The 16459-nt window shown below is 56.8% G+C and overlaps 1 protein-coding gene across 1 annotated transcript in view; it reads right to left on the bottom strand.

Moving 5' to 3' along the window:
- Nucleotides 1-463: 463 nt before the first annotated feature.
- The window catches only part of CDH4 (cadherin 4), a 129659-nt gene continuing 113663 nt past the window's right edge, over nucleotides 464-16459 (bottom strand). The window contains exons 8-15 of the mRNA XM_040248713.1: nucleotides 12707-12892; nucleotides 8332-8585; nucleotides 7685-7827; nucleotides 7019-7252; nucleotides 5953-6186; nucleotides 5629-5768; nucleotides 4791-4955; nucleotides 464-4204 (exon numbers count right to left, since the gene is read on the bottom strand). Of these exons, the coding sequence (XP_040104647.1) occupies nucleotides 3998-4204; nucleotides 4791-4955; nucleotides 5629-5768; nucleotides 5953-6186; nucleotides 7019-7252; nucleotides 7685-7827; nucleotides 8332-8585; nucleotides 12707-12892 (1563 nt within the window). The 3' untranslated portion in view covers nucleotides 464-3997. The remainder of the gene's footprint in view (nucleotides 4205-4790; nucleotides 4956-5628; nucleotides 5769-5952; nucleotides 6187-7018; nucleotides 7253-7684; nucleotides 7828-8331; nucleotides 8586-12706; nucleotides 12893-16459) is intronic.

Genomic DNA, 16459 nt, shown 5'->3' with positions numbered 1-16459 from the left:
TGCCTTGGGGTTTCTGGCCGGCATGGGGCTGGGGCTGCAGTTTGGGCTGGAATGAAGAGCCCCTGTGGTGGGGAGAAGGTGCGGGGCGCACAGAGAATCAGAGGGGCAGGAGAATCCTAAAGCTGACCCAGGCCTTTCCTGCTGTTATGAAGGTATGTCTGCCAAGGCAGGAGGTGGGATGCACCTTGTTTAGCAGTTTGTTAGCTTGGTTTATACCTTCTAGGAACGTTACCATATTTAGATGCATGGCACTTGGGTCTTATTTGTCCACACCCCTAGGCCTGATCCGTGTGAGGAGCCTGGTTCTGTTGAGGGCTGTGTTCGGAGCCCAGAATGGAGCCCGAGACACAGTGGGTGCTGAGATGTTTGCCGAGTGAGCAAGTCCCACTCCTGACACCAAAGCACCTTTGTTCATCCATCTGCTGTTTACAGGGACACTCAAAGAAAAACAAAGCAGGGTGAGGCCGACTGTGTAAAAGGGGGGCTTTATTTACTCCCCTGTAGCAGCGTCCGCTCCCGCACACGACGACCCTGCGGAGCCGCTGCTCAGTGTGGAACCAAAACCGCCTGGCACTAAAAACACATTGAAAACATCCACGCTCTTCCCTTTTTTTCCTTTTTTTTTTTTTGGTACAAAATGATACAAACAACAATACAAAATAGTTGTGCTGTTGACAATTACAAAAAAAGTTGGAACATTTGTCTAACTGCGCAATGCTCAGTTGCAGTGAGAATACGTCATACTCCAGTATCTTTCCCCAGAACAACCACAGTCATGCGGGCTGCTACACATGTTGTCCATTGTCAAAAAGAAACATGCAAAAAAAAAAAAAAAAAGATCAGAATGGGAAAAGGAGAGAGAAAGGAAAAGCGAAACGCGTTCCAATTATACACAGAGGTGGTCCCCCCACGGATCCCAGCTTTGCAGGGCCTGTCGTATATACACCACGTGGCCGGGGCTGTCTCACAGGGCGCTCTTCGTGGGGGAGACTCTGTTTACTTTTTTGGTGTTCCTTTCAGCCATGACAAAACCCAAGACTCCCCTCCCTGACATTTCCCCTCAGAGAGAACAGAGTTGTCTCGAAGGCCCGGATGGGTCAGTGGTGCTCACAGTAGGGAAGCCTGATGGCTGGCGGGTACCCTGACACTCCGGCGATGGAAGGCCTGGCGCCTGGGTGTTCTGAGAACACGTGAAAGGGAAGGCCAGCTGGGCTGTGGGGAAGGGCTGCCAAGGCCTGATAGGCTTGGGGCTCCGGGCTGGGGATGCCTGCTGCCCGAGACTGGAGTGTCCTTGTAGGTGAGTCCTGGTCACAAGAACAAAAATCTCTGCGGGCACAGGACTTGCCCGAGCACCGCGCCAGCGCCGAGTCCAGGCTTCCTCTGGCCGCACCCCCTGGTCTGGACCCGTTGCATCTACAAGCTACGTGAGAAATGTTTGACACTGACTGTGTAGCTAATGCTAACTGTTGGTTGGGACAGAGTTCCCGGATGCTTCTGGGAGAGGGTAGGGGTCTCCAGAGGCTGTCTGGGATGGCAGTGAGGAGGGGCTGCTCTCCAGCTGCCTGGGAGCAGGGATTGGGCCTGTGTAACATAGACAGATTGCGGGGTGGGGGCCTGGCAGTGATGAGGAGGAGAGGAGCTGCAGGGAGGCTGGGGGGCTGGTGTTCAGGACAACGAGCTGTTGGCTGGGCCTGGCACCCCATCCCTGGGGTGAACCCAGGACCTGGGGACCCAAAGAGGCTTCAGGAATCCAGTGGGGAGAGTCCACAGCTGTCTGGATCCCCCCCACCCCATATTCATACTTAGAACTTTGACTGCAAAAACATGAGATTCCAGCTAACATCTCACCAACCCTGAGGACACTAGCAGTCCTCAAGTGGCCACGCCCCCAGGTGCTGGGACAGTCCTCATTGGCTGTCTGAACCCGAGCGATTTGCATAGCAGGAAGGGGGTATCCCCCACCTGGGCAGGCTACCCACCTAGGTCTGTGAGATGGGCTATCTGCCTGGGGGCATCAGCACATGACCCAAGCGGCCGCTGGCTCTGTCTACCTGTCCCTTCGTCCCTCCTTGGGCCATTGTGGACGAGGTCAGGATGGACCTGCCTCCCTCAGGCCACAAGCCAAGTTGCCTCCCCAGCTCAGCTCAGCCCTGGGAGAGTGGATGGAGTTAGCGAGGAGTTTGGTTTGGGGAAGACCCTGATGTCCAGTGGGACCCACGCGGATCACACACACACACACACGTGTACACTCAAGTTCATCTTCGAGGGTGAAACTGTTTAGAAAAGAGGATGACCATGGCATTGGGGGCAGGCCACGGGTAGGGGTGTGGATCAGAGACCCTCTCCATGGAGAACATGGGGAGTATGTGCACCCCTGTCCCAGGTCCTCTGGAGGCCTGACCCCAGGAGCAGACCCAGGGTGGGGCTCCAGGGCAGGCCTGACGCCAAGTCCTGCTGGGGAGCCAAGAGCAGGTGAGGATTCCCCTGGAAGGGCCTCTCCAGCCAGCCCAGGTGCCTTCACACCAGACAGGCTATCCCTGGGTGATGCTTGGGGGAGAAGCTGCCCCAGGGCATTTTCTCACCCGTTTCCCTCTAGCTGCCCACCCCCTGCAACCCTGGCAAACAGCAGGGGCTCTGGTGGGTCCTTGGGACGCAGTGCCTCTTTTTGTCCTGTGGAACTGAGCCTGGAGTCTGGCTTGAGAGTCACACTGCCCATCAAGAGGGCACGTCCAGGTGTGAGAGCTTGAGCAGTTAACTGGCCCAGCACCTGCTGGGGGCTGACACCGGTCCAGAGGAAAGGAGACTGTTCCCGGCGGGCGTGGCCCAGACACGTGTGGGATGGACCTCACGGACGATGAGACTGTCCCAGCATTGGAGCAGACTTCTGCCATCCTTGTCAGCTCCCAGGCTCCAGAGACCAGTCCAGAGGGGTGGAGCTGGGGCAGACCCCAGAATCTCCTGCTGGCTGTGCTGGTTTCTGGACCCCAAGTGAGCATCAGCTGTCCCTGTGGTCGGTGCAGCCCTGCCAGTGGCCAGAGACATCCAGAGCCTTTGGGGGCTGGACTGGTGAGTGTTTGGGGGCTTTTGACATGGAGTCTCTTGGGAGTCTCATTGAGAGGGTGGAGGGCTCATGCCAGGGGTTGGTGGGATGCTGGCTGGATTTGGTTGTGGCTTCTTGGGATACCATACTCTCTTGGACAAAAGATAGTGGGGACCTGGGTGTCTTTCAGGGTCACAGTTGGCCCTGGGGGAGGCCTAATGATTGACTGGGGGTCCCTGGGCAGCCATGGGGGACATCAGGGACGGCCCCAGCTGTTTCCAGCTTCTGGGAGTCAGGGCAAAAGTCAGAGTGCACAGTGGGTCTTGGCTCCACGGGCTTGGCCCACACCCAGGGGACTCGCTGCTGTAGAAGCTGAAGGTAGGTCTTTGAGCTGACCTGGGGACCCCATGGGGTAGGAGACCCTAACTGTGGACAGCAAAGCATGAGGACTCAGAGGGGCTGATGGGGTTTGGACCCGTTATTCTTCTTTGTCAATTGTCAAGCGAGTCACCCATTTGTTTCCTTGGTAAAAGATCCAAAAAAAGAAAAAAGGACACATTCTTTCCAATTCCTTAATAGGTGCCTTCAGAGCTGGGACTAGCCAGGGCTGGGGGCGCTCAGGACCGGGTGGAGGGGTCTGTCTGCTTGCTTTTAGTCGCTCCTGAGTTTGAGGGAATCTGATACATGTACCAAAAGGCACTTTCATTTTTTTTTTTTTAAAACAGTGCTTCTGTCCTAAGAAATTCAAGTTAAGACAGAGTGCCTCTTGCTCTCCTCAGTGCTGAGTCAGCCGCGGGTCAAGTGTTCATGCCAGACAGCTGGGGCGGGGGCAGGGCGGGGACCCCCACCACTAAGTGACATGGCCTTGGGGGTCGGGAAGGCCCGTTGCCTCCTCCGGTCCTGCTCCTCCCGTCCGTCCGTCCGTCCATCCATCCTTGCATCCAGCAGGGAGGCCCGTTAATCCTCCTCACCGCCTCCATACATGTCCGCCAGCTTCTTGAATCTGGGCCCCCAGTCGTTCAGGTAGTCGTAGTCCTGGTCTCCGGAGCTGGAGGAGTCCAGGGAGCTGACGGAGCCCGCTGTGGAGCCGCTGCCCTCGTAGTCAAACACCAGCAGCGAGTCGTACGGGGGCGCCGTGGGGTCATTGTCGGCTGCGCGCAGGCCCTGGGGCCACAGAAGCGGGGTCAGAGTGCGGCCGAGGGGCTGGAGATGTGGGGTGGGGCCCTACAGTAGGTGCTCAGGAAGTGCTCCCGCATGTCCATGAAAGGCGTCTCAGAGCTCAGAGCAGAGCAAAGTTTACAGGTTGGCCTGGCAGGGGAGGGGGCGTGTGGGGAGGCGGCCACACAGTGGCTTCGCCATCCCCCTCTTTCCCACAAAGGAAGATGCGGCAGAGGTGGGGCGCACCCTGGACTTGCCAGGTGGGCACCTTGGGGTCAGTATCACAACGAGGAGGGATGAGCAAAGGCAGGGGCCCTGTTGGCTGGAACTTCAAATCCCAGATGTCAGGAGGGGGACTCAAGTGTGTGGTCAGGTGGCTGCTCTGGATGAATGCCCACCTCCTAGGCCATTCCCAGTGGGGATGCTGAGGGGAAGGGCTTGACCTGCCCGCCCCTGCCACACCCCCAGGCAGGACTCAGTGAACCCAGGTCTGAATCTGCCTCCTCATGCCATCCCCCCTCACAGAAAAGTGAGCTTTTCTGGTCCATGTGAGCAAGTATGCCCACCCCGCCCCCCCCACCGGACCACCCACCTCGTTGATGAAGTCGCCGATGTCTCCTGGGTGGGGCACCATGGGCCTGACTGGGTACTGGGGTTCGGCCCCCACGGGCCTCTCGTCCACCCGCCGCACCCCGGGGGCCTTGCTCAGCACATGCTCCATGGCCTCTGGCTGCTGTAGCTGGCTGAGGTCGTAGTCCTGGGGGGGTGGTGTAGTCAGTGAGGGGGCCCGGGTAGGGGTGGGGGACAGCAGGCAGAGACACCAGGGAGGTCCATGGGGTGCATCCTTGCCTGGTTCTATCACCTGGTCTGTCCTTTCTGAAAGGCTTGCCTTGCATCTGTCCATCAGATCCTGTCTGTCCTCAAGGCACATGTGGGGCCTGTGCCCCCAGCCCTCCCCAACCCGGGTCCACCCCTCACCTGCTCTGTACCACGTCCCTGACCTGGGGCCAGTGTTACCCCACTTCACAAGGATCCCTGAGCTTTCATGGGGTAAAGTGAAAGTTGCTCAGTCTGACTCTTTGTGATCCCCATGGACTATACTGTCCATGGAATTCTCCAGGACAGAATACTGCAGTGGGTAGGCTTTTCCTTCTCCAGGGAATCTTCCCAACCCAGGGATCGAACCCAGGTCTCCCACATTCCAGGCGGATTCTTGACCAGCTCAGCCTGGTAAGACTCACCCCAAATCCCCAGTGAGGCCCACCCAGCAGCTCCCAGGTCCCCTCAACGAGCCCTGGGATGCAGGGTGGCACCGGCCTGGGGTCAGTGGCTGAGGGAAGTGCAGGTGGGGGCACAGGGCTAAGGAGAGGAGGTCACAGGGCCCCTTGTGGGTGTGCTCGGCGGGGCCGGGAGGGTCCCCACAGCCTCACCTGGTCCTCCTCGCCACCCCCTTCCTCGTCGTACTTGAGGATGTTGTCCCGCACATCGTCCTCGGGGTCGATGAGCAGCTGCTTTGTGTGCCGCTCCTTCTCCCGCCGCTTCATCCACACAACGAAGAGCAGGACCATGGCTGCGGGGTGGGGCTGCTGTGAGCAGGTTGTGTGTGTGCACACTCGGGGGTGTGTGGGAGGCGGGCACGTGTGGCCACTAGGGCCCGTGTCCATTACTACGCCCCTAGTCTGGATCAGGCTTGTGGCAGACTCTGGTGGGTAGGGTGCCCCCCCGCCCTCCCGGGACCCGTCGGCCGCACTCACTGAGGAGCATGACGATGCAGATAAGGATAGCCACGATGGCACCCGTGCCCAGCCCGGCTGCTGCCACTGCGCCCACGGTGGTGCAGTCGCCGTTGTCGTCGCACGGGCACACCTTGACTTTGATGATGGACGTGTGGGACAGCGGCGGGTTCCCCGAGTCTGTGACAGTGATGGGGACGTCGTACACCCCGGCCTCCAGGTGCAGGACGCGCAGGCTGAGCTGGGCGTAGTCACCTGGGTGGGGGCGGGGTGCGCTTTGCTCAGTGGGCAGCCAGCCCTCCCTCCTGAGCGAGACGAACACAGGCAAATAGGCAAAGGCTCGGCCTGTCTGGCCAAGACACATGTAGATACACACGCACGTGCGCACACACATACCACACACCATCTGTCGTCCTGTAAGGTTAAGAGACTTGGCGATTCAGGAATAGAGCAATTGCAACATGTAGGATGAAGGAATTGTTTCCTTAATAAGGAAAGAGTTCTACCAAGTCAATTATATATTAAAAAAAAACCATTCCAAAGAAAAATAGTGAAGGACATTGACCAGATAATTCACAGAAGCAAAAAATGGCAAATACATGAAAAAATGTCCACTGGTAGTTATAAGATGCAAATGGAAACAGTGATTTTGGCTAAGAAACTGGAAAAATGATTTTAAAACAATAATGCTGTGTTGGCAAGGGTTTTTTGAACGAGTAAATGCTATCAGAACTCCAGAACTCGGAAGCCCTGTCCACCAAGGCCATGGCTAGGAAAGCGCCTCAGGGAACACGTGGTGGTGGTGGGGCCCATTGTTTGATGACTGGCTCAGGGAGTGGTCTCCATCACGTGGAGCTCTTTAAAGGACAAGGTTGGGCCTGCCTTGGGGCCTCCTCGGTGGCTGATCCCTGGAGCAGGCAGGGCCCCTGCCCTGCGGGAGAGGGCTGCGTGGCCCCTGTGAGACTGGCTCCCTACTCCACTGCTCCTGCTTCCCTGGTGACAGGCCCGGGTGGGGCTGCCCTCTGGACTCAGTCTGACTTTCTGGATGGCTGGGCAGCCAGTGGGCGGGTGCCTCAGGTGGGCTCACCATTAAGGCGGGTGACGGTCCAGTTGTTGCGCACGCTCGCCGGGACAAAGGGCAGCTCGAAGACGTACGGCCCGATGTTGGGGTCCACGTCAGCATCAGCCGCTGTGATGTTGATGGCATTGAGGCTGGGCTTCTCACAGACCTGCGCCTCCTTGGGCAGCAGCTCGGGGGCGTTGTCGTTGATGTCGATAAGATAGATCTGGAGGGTCCCGGTACCACTGGCCGGGGGGATCCCTGTGGGTCAGACATAGGCAGTCACGTGGTCACTCCTGGGCTCCTGAGCCCAGGCCTGCCCAGGACACACCCCATGGCCCCACACACTGACTCTGCTGTGTGATATACACAGCGACTCAGTTGTAGACCATGTATGAGTGGCACACGCCTGCGGACTGTGGTCATCCTGGAGCTCCCAAGCCTAGCCCCTGCCTCAGTGCAGGCCCACGGTGTGGGTGGACTGGTGCTGGCCGGCCAGAGCTGCTCCCTCTGTCCTCTGTTTGCTGACCGTGGTCCTGCCTTTTGGTGGCATCTCCAACCTGACAGTAACAATCGTGTTTTTTGGCTGAGGCAGGCTTCGAATGGATGAGGGAGGGGCTCCGGGGCACCAGTGGCCGAGGGGACCCAGCTCACAGCCCCCTACCCAGCACATCTCCCTGCCCCCTGGCGCACCGTTGTCAGCTGCCAGGAAAGTGGCCTCGTAGACGTTGTTCTTGATGTAGAGAGACTCGCGGTCAAGTACAGCTGCCGTGCTGATCTGGCCGTTGGTGGCGTTAATGTGTAGCCAGTTCGCTGGGTCCGAAAGCTTTGAGTATCTGCAGGGAGGAGGAGGGGTGAGGTGAGGGGCTAGGGGAGCCCCTCCTGCCCGCCCGCTTGCCCCCTGAGCTCACTGGGGCCTCCCACTTGGGCTGGTGACAGCAGTGGCTGGAAGTCTCTGAGGAGGATGGGCTACTTAACCTCACAAGAACCCTGGGAGGCAGATTCTCCTATCACCCCCCTTTACAGAGGGGAGACGGGAAAGCAGAGAGGGCTGGTGACTTGCAAAGTCACAAAGCTTGGGAATGAGAGGTGGGGTCCAGACCCAGTCTGACGCCAGATGTGGATGGATGTCCTTCAAGCTTTTCCCACCATCTTGTGCGAGGGCAGCCTGGTGGCTGGTGATCCAGCTGTCCCCAGACTGGGCCTCCCTGCCTGGGGGTGCCCCTAAGCACCCACCCAGGACTTTCTGGGTCTCAGGTTTCACTGGGCACTTTAGGCCTCTTCTCTGTGGAGCACAGAGCACCCCATTCCCAGAGTCCGAGGGTGCTCTGCGGGCCCACCTCACAGCCTGCTGCATGAACCGGTCGGGGTCCACTGCTGAGAACGTGGTGAGCATAGTGCCAGTGGGCACGCCCTCCTCCAGGCGGATCAGCTTGTGGTTGGAAGGGAAGTAGGGGGCCTCGTTGATGTCCATGACAGAGATGGTCACCCCCGCCGTGGACTGGAAGGACATCTGGATCCCGCTGGCCAGGGGCGCCTGGTTGGACACCATCACGGTCAGCATGAATGCTCTGTTCAGCTCATAGTCGACTGCCTGGAATGAGAGGCACCAAGGGGGCAGCCAGCTTAGTGCCCATGGGGCTGCTTGGTCTGCACCTGCTAGCTCTGGGCCCCAGAGGCCAGTCCCCAGGAATGCCATCCCCCAGCTTCTGTATCTGGCTTCCTGCAGGGTTAGGGCAGTGGGAGGAGAGAGAGAGTGGGGTTGGAGGACCTCACACCTCACCTTCCACCCCCATGTCATGGAGTGGCAGCAGCTGGGCTCCCTGAGGCCACAGTTCCCCCAGGTCCCCCCAAACCAGGCCTCCAGCTCTCATCCTACATTGGGAGTATGGAGCCCCCACCCTGTTCCTGATGCCCTGGGGGGTTGTTGTCTGTCTAGGCTGCCCATATGCTCTGGTGGCTGCAGGGGTAGCCCCCAAGGACGTGTCCACCTGGAACCTGTGAATGTGCCCTTTGGGCATATAGGCTCTTTGCAGGTGTGATGAAGGTGAAGGTCTTGAGAGGTGTTGTCCTGGATTGAGGTGGCCCCCAGTCCAAGCATGGGTGCCTGGGAGTCAGGGGAGGGAGACTTGAGATGCAGGGAGGGGCCAGGTGAAGGCATGGTGGCGGAGGTGGGGTGGTACGGATCCAGCCAAGGACAGCACCAGGAACCGGATGAGGCTGGGGGGACCCTCCCAGAACTGTGAGAGGACGTCCTTCAGTTGTCACCCACTGGGTCAGGGGTGAGTTACAAGACACCAGCCCCTGAGGGCTTGCGGGCCCTTCACCTCTGTGTGGGCCCCTGCGTGAACATTCTTTCCAGTTCACACACGTGTTGGGGTATCAGGATCCTGACTGATAAGTGCTGGTGTGGTCTGCAGGGTGTGGCTGGCCTGTGGGGTCATCTTCACATGTTGAGGAGGACGAAAGCTGCACAGAACTACCTGGGGCCCCAAGACGTGTAATTATTTGTGGCAGAGCTCGCAGCAGCCTCACTGGATAACAAGCAGCATGTCACACTGCGACTGCCCTTGAATAATTCTGCTTGGATGCATGTGAGGAAGCACGTGCCCAAGAACGTTCACCACAGCATCATCTGGATCGTTCAAGGAGGATGCCGCGGTTTCCACGGCACTGGTGGGTGGACGAGCCGTGTCGACACAGTGGGGACATTTGCAGCTGTAAGAACCAGGGTGATGTACACGGAAGTGGTGAGACCTCCAGGATGGATTGGTGAGCCGGAAAGGCAACATCCTTCATTTGCTGTCTCACGTGTAAAAGGGGGAGAGGAGTGTGGATTTGTGTATGCACCTGCTTGTAGAAAGAAATGCTAAAAAGAGGGGAAAAAACCTCGTAAAAATGGTCACCCCCGAGCAGAGGGAAGGACCCGATAGAGGGGAGTCCAGGGACATGAGTTTGCTGCATGTTTTGCCATATGGCTTTGGTTTTTGGAGCCACATAAAGTCTTGCTGTTGTGGTCCAGTGGCTAGGTCGTGTCCAACTCTTTGCAACCCCTTGGACTGCAGCATGCCAGGTTCCTCTGTCCTCCACGGTCTCCCAGAGTTTGCTCAGATTCATGTCCATTGAGTCGTGATGCTCAATGGTAAGACAGCTCCCAAGAAAATAATGACTTCTAGTGACTAGGACAGTATTAAGATCATGAGTCCTTCATGGGATTTATTCTGAGGATGACAGTTATTGCAGAAAAGTCTTAAATTCATTTGGTCTTCCTGGTGTTAACAGTGATGTTTGGTTTGTTATTTTTTAAGCTTTTTATGTACAGTCGGTTCTCTATATCCATGGGTTCCACATCTGTGGACTCAACCAACCACCAACTGGAAACATTTGAAAAAAATTCCAGAAATTTCCAAAAGGCAGACCCTGAATTTGCCACACACAGGCATCTATTTACACAGCGTTGGCATTGTATCAGGTATCATAAGTTAAAATATATGTGAGAATGTGTGCAGGTTGTGTACAAATACTGTGTCATTTAATATGAAAGACTTGAGCATCTGTGGATTTTGGTGTCTCCCTGAGCTGGAGGTCCTGGGACCAGTCACCCCATGGACGCTGAGGGACAACTGTGTGTTGTAGGTTCAAGTAAACTAGCAATTAACATTGTTTGGAGCCAACCAAGAGTTTCAGTGTAAGAGAGATGAGATCAAGTATAAAACGCAATGGAGTTAAGTAAAACCATCCCACGTTCAGTTTGGATGAAGTGTTCATGTGAATGAATGGGTGAAAGATTCGAGATGGTCAGGAAGCATGTGCTCTGAAATGAGGGACCAGATGTGCCATGAGGAAGCCATCGACAGAGCTGGCACCACAGACTCTGAGTCTGTGACAGGTCGGCGTTTGGGGGTATGTTCTAGGTGTTGAGAAATTCAAGAGATGGTGCAACCGAACACAGCCTTGGGACCCTTTTGGGATCCAGACTCGAAAAACGGCACAGCAAAGAGATGGTTTTAGGAAAATGGAGAGAAGTTAGGTGTGGACACATCCTGGAGACTGCAGAGGTATGGCTGGCCGTGCCAGGGGCCGTAGCGGTACATAGTTAGGCGAGCAGAGGAAGGGATCTTGAGGTCTGGAAGCATGGATAGAGCAACACTAGTAACCAGGGAACTGCAGTGCCAGGCGCGGGCACTCCTGTCTCTCTCACAGCTAAGTGCCCTTGGAAACGTCTGTGATAAGTACTGCAACACATCTCTGCTTAGAGGGGAATTGATGGCCTCGTGGGGCTGGTGGTCCCGTAAGACCAGTGGGTGCTGGAGGCAGGCCCCCTGCATGCCCAGCTGAGGTGCCCCCGCCCTGTCTGGACTCCCACCGCAGCTCAGCCTTGGTTTCTGTGAGTATTTAGTCATAATGCCTGGTACATCAAACCCATGCCTTTTCAGCCTCTGTTACTAAACAAGCTATGGAGTACAGGAAGGAGTTTAAGAAGTAATCTAACTGGGTGGGTGTGGAAAGGGGGCTTAGGGTACCTGCCCACAGGAGGGCCTAGAGGTGGCAGCAGAGATCAGGGTTCTGGGGCCGACACCCTCATCTCCTCCCCACTGTCCCCTCACCACCCCCGATGACCTTGGGGGACCCTTATCCTCTGCAGGCGTGGTCTTATCTGCCAATAGAAGGGGTATCTCCCAGACCCCCCCCCCCGCAAGATCCCCCAGTGAGGCACCCCATCCCTCCATGGCACTAACCTCTTCATGGCTGAGGCCCCCCTCCCCCTCCCCCAAGGCCTGTGTGGCTGCCAGGTCTCCAGCCCCTCCCCCAGGACCCCCCTGAGTAAAATGGGGGCCACTCCGCTTGCATACACTGTTCCATAGAATTACAGTGGTTTCGTCTGTGAGCAAAGTCACTGGAGGAAGTGATCTTTCTCCCGTGTGTGTCAGGTCGTGTCCCTGGAGGACGTGGGATAATGCTGCGTTTGTGTTAAAACTGTGTCACCATGTGAGCGAAGACGCCATCCAGAGGATGGGCATGGTTGGCAAAGTCCACAGGAGGGAAAGGAAAGCATATTTATAATGGGGAATCAATAACCAATTGTAATGGGGAAATCAATAGGTGATTTGCTCCAACCCTTCAATCCGAGCCTGACACACTCAGCTGGTCTCTGTTTGGCCGCCTCCCCCCAACATGGCCACGACCGCTTGCTCAAAGCCCGGGGCCGGTCTATGCCCCGAGAGGGAGTAGCCCAGGGTGGGTGCAGGCTCTTGGGGCGGGGGCACTAGAGCCTGTGGGGAACCCGGGAGCCGCACTGCCCCCATGGTCAGGAGGCTCCAGGGGAAGCTGCTCTGGGAGCTGCAGGGGGGGGAGGGCCTGCGACCCCTGAGCTGGCCTGCTCCCTGGTGTTCCCTCCTCCCTGACCCTCCTCTGGGCACCTGGGTCACAGCTTGCTCATTGCCCCTGACAAGGCTTGTTGCCTCCTGAAGGGAAGCAGGAGGGGCCGATTCTCGGCTTTCAGCTTCTGGAGCTTTGGGCCGGGTGTGGGGAGAAGATGGGAGAGTTCTCTCTTGGTGGGGCAGGGAATGGAAGGTCAGGCTGGCAGCGTCCTGGGGGTCATGTGACTGGTCCTTGTGAGGCTGCCTCTGACCCTGGCTTTTGGGGGTGCAGGCCTGAACCTGGATGTCATTTCTGTTACGTCTGTCTTGGGGTGGGAAGTGAGGGAGCACCCACCTTAACCACGGTGACCATGCCCTCGTTGGTGGCGGGGTCCGTGCGGATGCTGAAGTGGCCCGAGGGGTCCCCACTGATGATGCGGTAGACGGCGTTCCAGTTCGGGGAGTGCGGCTGATCTCGGTCCATCACTGTGAGGTTCGCCACCACCATCTCCACGCGGTTTTCCGGGACTTCCCCTGCATACTGTAAGGTGTCAGAAAAGACAGTGTGAGGAACCCACGTGGAAGCCCAGAGAGGCCGGAGAGCCCTCTGCCCACCCTGGAGGCTGCCCTCTGCCCCCAGCTGCTTCCACACGGTGATTCCCAGGGGTTGGCCCGTCCCACGTCTCTGCCGACCCAGGGGCATCCAGAGAGGCCCAGGTTTCTCTGCATACTGAGCCCCGCCTGTGACACCCCCACGCCAGGTTGCTCCCCTAAGTCCCCTCACGCTGCCCTGCTCTGTTCAGCTGAGGACCAATGCCGGTACCTGGGGCTTACGAGAGAGTAAAATGTGCTTGTGAGATGGGAAATGAACAGGAGAGGGCGGCAGCTGCAAAGGGCTTCCTGAACTGAATCACCCCTGGGTTCCTGGGGCCTGCGGTCAGCGGCTGCGGCTGGGCAGGCGACCAGTCACGGAGCCTTGGCCCTTTTTTTTCCCTGTCGCAGCTCAGTGAGGGCTTCGAGCCATCCCCGTGAGCGAGTGTGGTTCACGTGGCAGCAGTGGTGATGGGCAGGCAAAGTGAGTGTGAGTGTGCGTGGCTGTTGGTGCTGGTGCGGAGGTGCTGATAGAAAGCTGAGTGCCTCTCACCAGTGAGAGTCACTGCTGTGCAGACATGGCTCAGCTCAAGAGAGCCCTGAGCTGGGTTTATGCTCTGTGTCAGTCTTGAAATTCTTCCTAATTCGTGAATGAGGGCCCTGCATTCTTTCTTTACACTGGACCTGCAAGTCACGTGACTGTCCTTTGACCACGCAGTGTACTCTTGAGCCACAAAAGCTGGGCACAAACCTGGACAGATAGCCCTGATTTCCTTGTGTTCACAGCAGCACAGCCCTAACCGTGGTTACTGACTTCCAGGTGAAGTTTATTGGAAAAGGGTATTTTAATTCATGCAGGTTTAATAAAGGTTCACAAAGAAGGCCTTTAGCTGGTAAGTCTGGTTTAGGATTTTCTTGTCAGACTTCCTCTAGCCATCATGAGTTTTTAATTTAACTTCTGGGGTTTTCAGGCACAGGGAAAGCCTCCCCCATGCCCCATGGGATACTAAGGCAGATATTTGGGAAAGGAAGGATTTAAGGAGCGTTGGAATGGGATTTCTTGCCTTGCTGATTGGTAATCCAGAACTACTCACACCTACCCACCCCAGGGGCAGGTGGATTTCCTGTTCATGCCTGGGCCTTCCAGTACAATCCCAACTCCTCTCAAGGGAGGGTCATGGTAGCAGAAGAGTTGGGGGGAACAGGGAAGCCCAGCGACCCCTCAGCTGGGCCGAGCAGATGGAGATGACAGAGCCTGCCCCCCGCTCCCTGGGGGACGCCAAGCCCCCGAGATGTTGCTCTATGCCCCCTATTCAAGCCACAACTGGTCCTATCTCCGCTCAGGTCTGAGGACCTGCCCCCTCCTGCCACCTTCTCCCAGGGCCTGGGAGCCTGGTATGGCCGAGGGTGTGAACTGCAAGGGGAGTGCCCCGACCTGGCCCCTGCCTGGGGATCTGTCCTGGCAGCCCTGTCCAGCCAGGATGTGGTCAAGCCCCGCCCGCCTTGGGGCCTGAGGGGCTGAGTTGGCTTCTGTTGGGAAGTGACATTCCAATAATTTTAATATATATTTTTTCAGTTTCTTTGTTATTTGCATTTGGGGTTTCCAGTCTCTTCTCTCCTCTCCACCCTGCACTTTCGGGCTCCTCTCTTTTCTCTTCATTTCTCCACATGTGAGGCCCTGGGGGCTCCACGGGGAGGAAAGTCCAGCTCAGGGATATGGGCCAAGGGGGATGGAGCTCTGTGTGGCTGGTGCAAGGGGTCAGAGGTGGGGGCAGCATAATGTCCTGGTGATTTTAATCCTGTCCAGTGAGACTGCGGCGATTTCTGTTGACTGCTGAGCTTGGAATCGGGAGCTGACAGGTGGGAGCCGTGGCTCATAATGGGGTGAGACCGAGGTGCTGACATCCATGCTCCTCCACCCCCAGGAGGAGCCTGGGGCCCAGGACCAGGTGGGATGCTGCAGCCTCGCCCCTCCTCACAGTGCTGTGGTAGGAGCTCGTGAGTAACGCGGGGATGTGCCCGTGACGCTGGCTCAGGGGAGGACCCGACCCTCAGCCATTAAGACACCTTGAAGTCCCTCCCTGGCTTTGTGGTTCACAGGCAGGCTTGGTCACCCCCTTTCCAGAAAAGGAGGGTACTGGGGCTTGTCCTCTCTTCCATCTTCAGGGAACCCTGGGATGGGAACTGCCATAAACTCATCCTGCATTTTAAAGATACGTGTTTTTTTTTTGGCTGTGCCAGGTCTTAGCTGCGGCACGTGGGCCCTTTTGTGTCACGTGGGATCTTTTAAGTTGTGGCATGGGAACTCTGAGTTGTGGCATGTGGGGTCTAGTTCCCTGACCAGGGACTGAACACAGGCCCTCTGCACTGGGAGTGTGGAACCTTAGTCACTGGATCACCAGGAAAGTCCCCCTTTTAAAAATATTTAACCTAATATATTCACACTTCATTCACACTTGCCTTGGATGGGGAATAGTCATCCAGTCAAACACGGTGAAAACGAGCCTATCACAGTCTACAGCTATGTACCTGCAGGACTCCTGGCCTCCTCTTTTGGTACTTATATAATATAGTTTATTTACATGGAAAGGATCGTTATACTCTTTACCTGTCCTGTCCACTGGCTTTCCGGTGATTGGAAAGGATTTGGAGGATTTTCCACATTAGAATATGACACATCACGTCATGTTTGTTTCAAGTGGTTCTGTTGTATTTGATTGTATCAACATATAAGAATTTCTCTGACCACCTCCTTTACCACCCTCCTCTTTTTTTTTTTAACAGATGAGGAAACTGGACTTGGGATGAACGTTCTCGTGCCTCCATCCTGACTTCTCGCCTGCTGAAGGCAGAGCTGGAACCCTGTCTGTTCAACTGCCAGGTCAGGCCCCTTGTGATGGAGGTCAGGTACCACCTGGTGGCATTTTTAGGGCAGAGAACAAACTTCCCTGTAGTTCAGTAGATGCTCCCAGCTTCACCCTGAGCTGTGTAACACTCAGGTGTAAAGAGGGGAAGACATTCCTATGCTCAGAGAGGTCTGGCCATCAGCCCAAGGTCACACAACAGGAGGGACTCAGGGCAGAAGGGGTTTCCTGACTCCAGGAGACCCTCCTGTGGGCTTGTGTGTGGGTGGTGAGGAGGCTGGGTCTCGGGGCTTCGGTCCAGAACTGGGGCTTGGTGTGGAGGTGTGTTCTGGGGGCTCAGCCCTGCCCCCAGGGAGTGCTGAGGTCAGTGGCCTTCTCACAGCAGGAAAGCGATGCAGGGGCAGCAAGCGTAGAGCAGGCCCAGAGCAGGCAAAGGGAAAATGACTTTCAGTTAACGTTTAGGAATCGGATCATGCAAATCCACCCTCCCATCTCTTCAGCTTCTGCTGATTGTTCTTGATTAAACTTGATAAAAATAGCCCAGCTGTGTGTGGGGGTGTGGCTGGCCCCCACTGAGCCCAGCAGACCGTGTCCTGGGGTCCTGCTTGCCACTGGGCCCCAGGAACATGCTTCAGGGTGCCTCCTTGGTCATA

Source organism: Oryx dammah, unplaced genomic scaffold (genome assembly GCF_014754425.2).
Source record: "Oryx dammah isolate SB20612 unplaced genomic scaffold, SCBI_Odam_1.1 HiC_scaffold_10, whole genome shotgun sequence".
NCBI lineage: Eukaryota > Metazoa > Chordata > Mammalia > Artiodactyla > Bovidae > Oryx > Oryx dammah.
The sequence above is the reverse complement of the archived record's forward strand: the minus strand, read 5'-3'. Positions and strand labels throughout refer to the sequence as shown.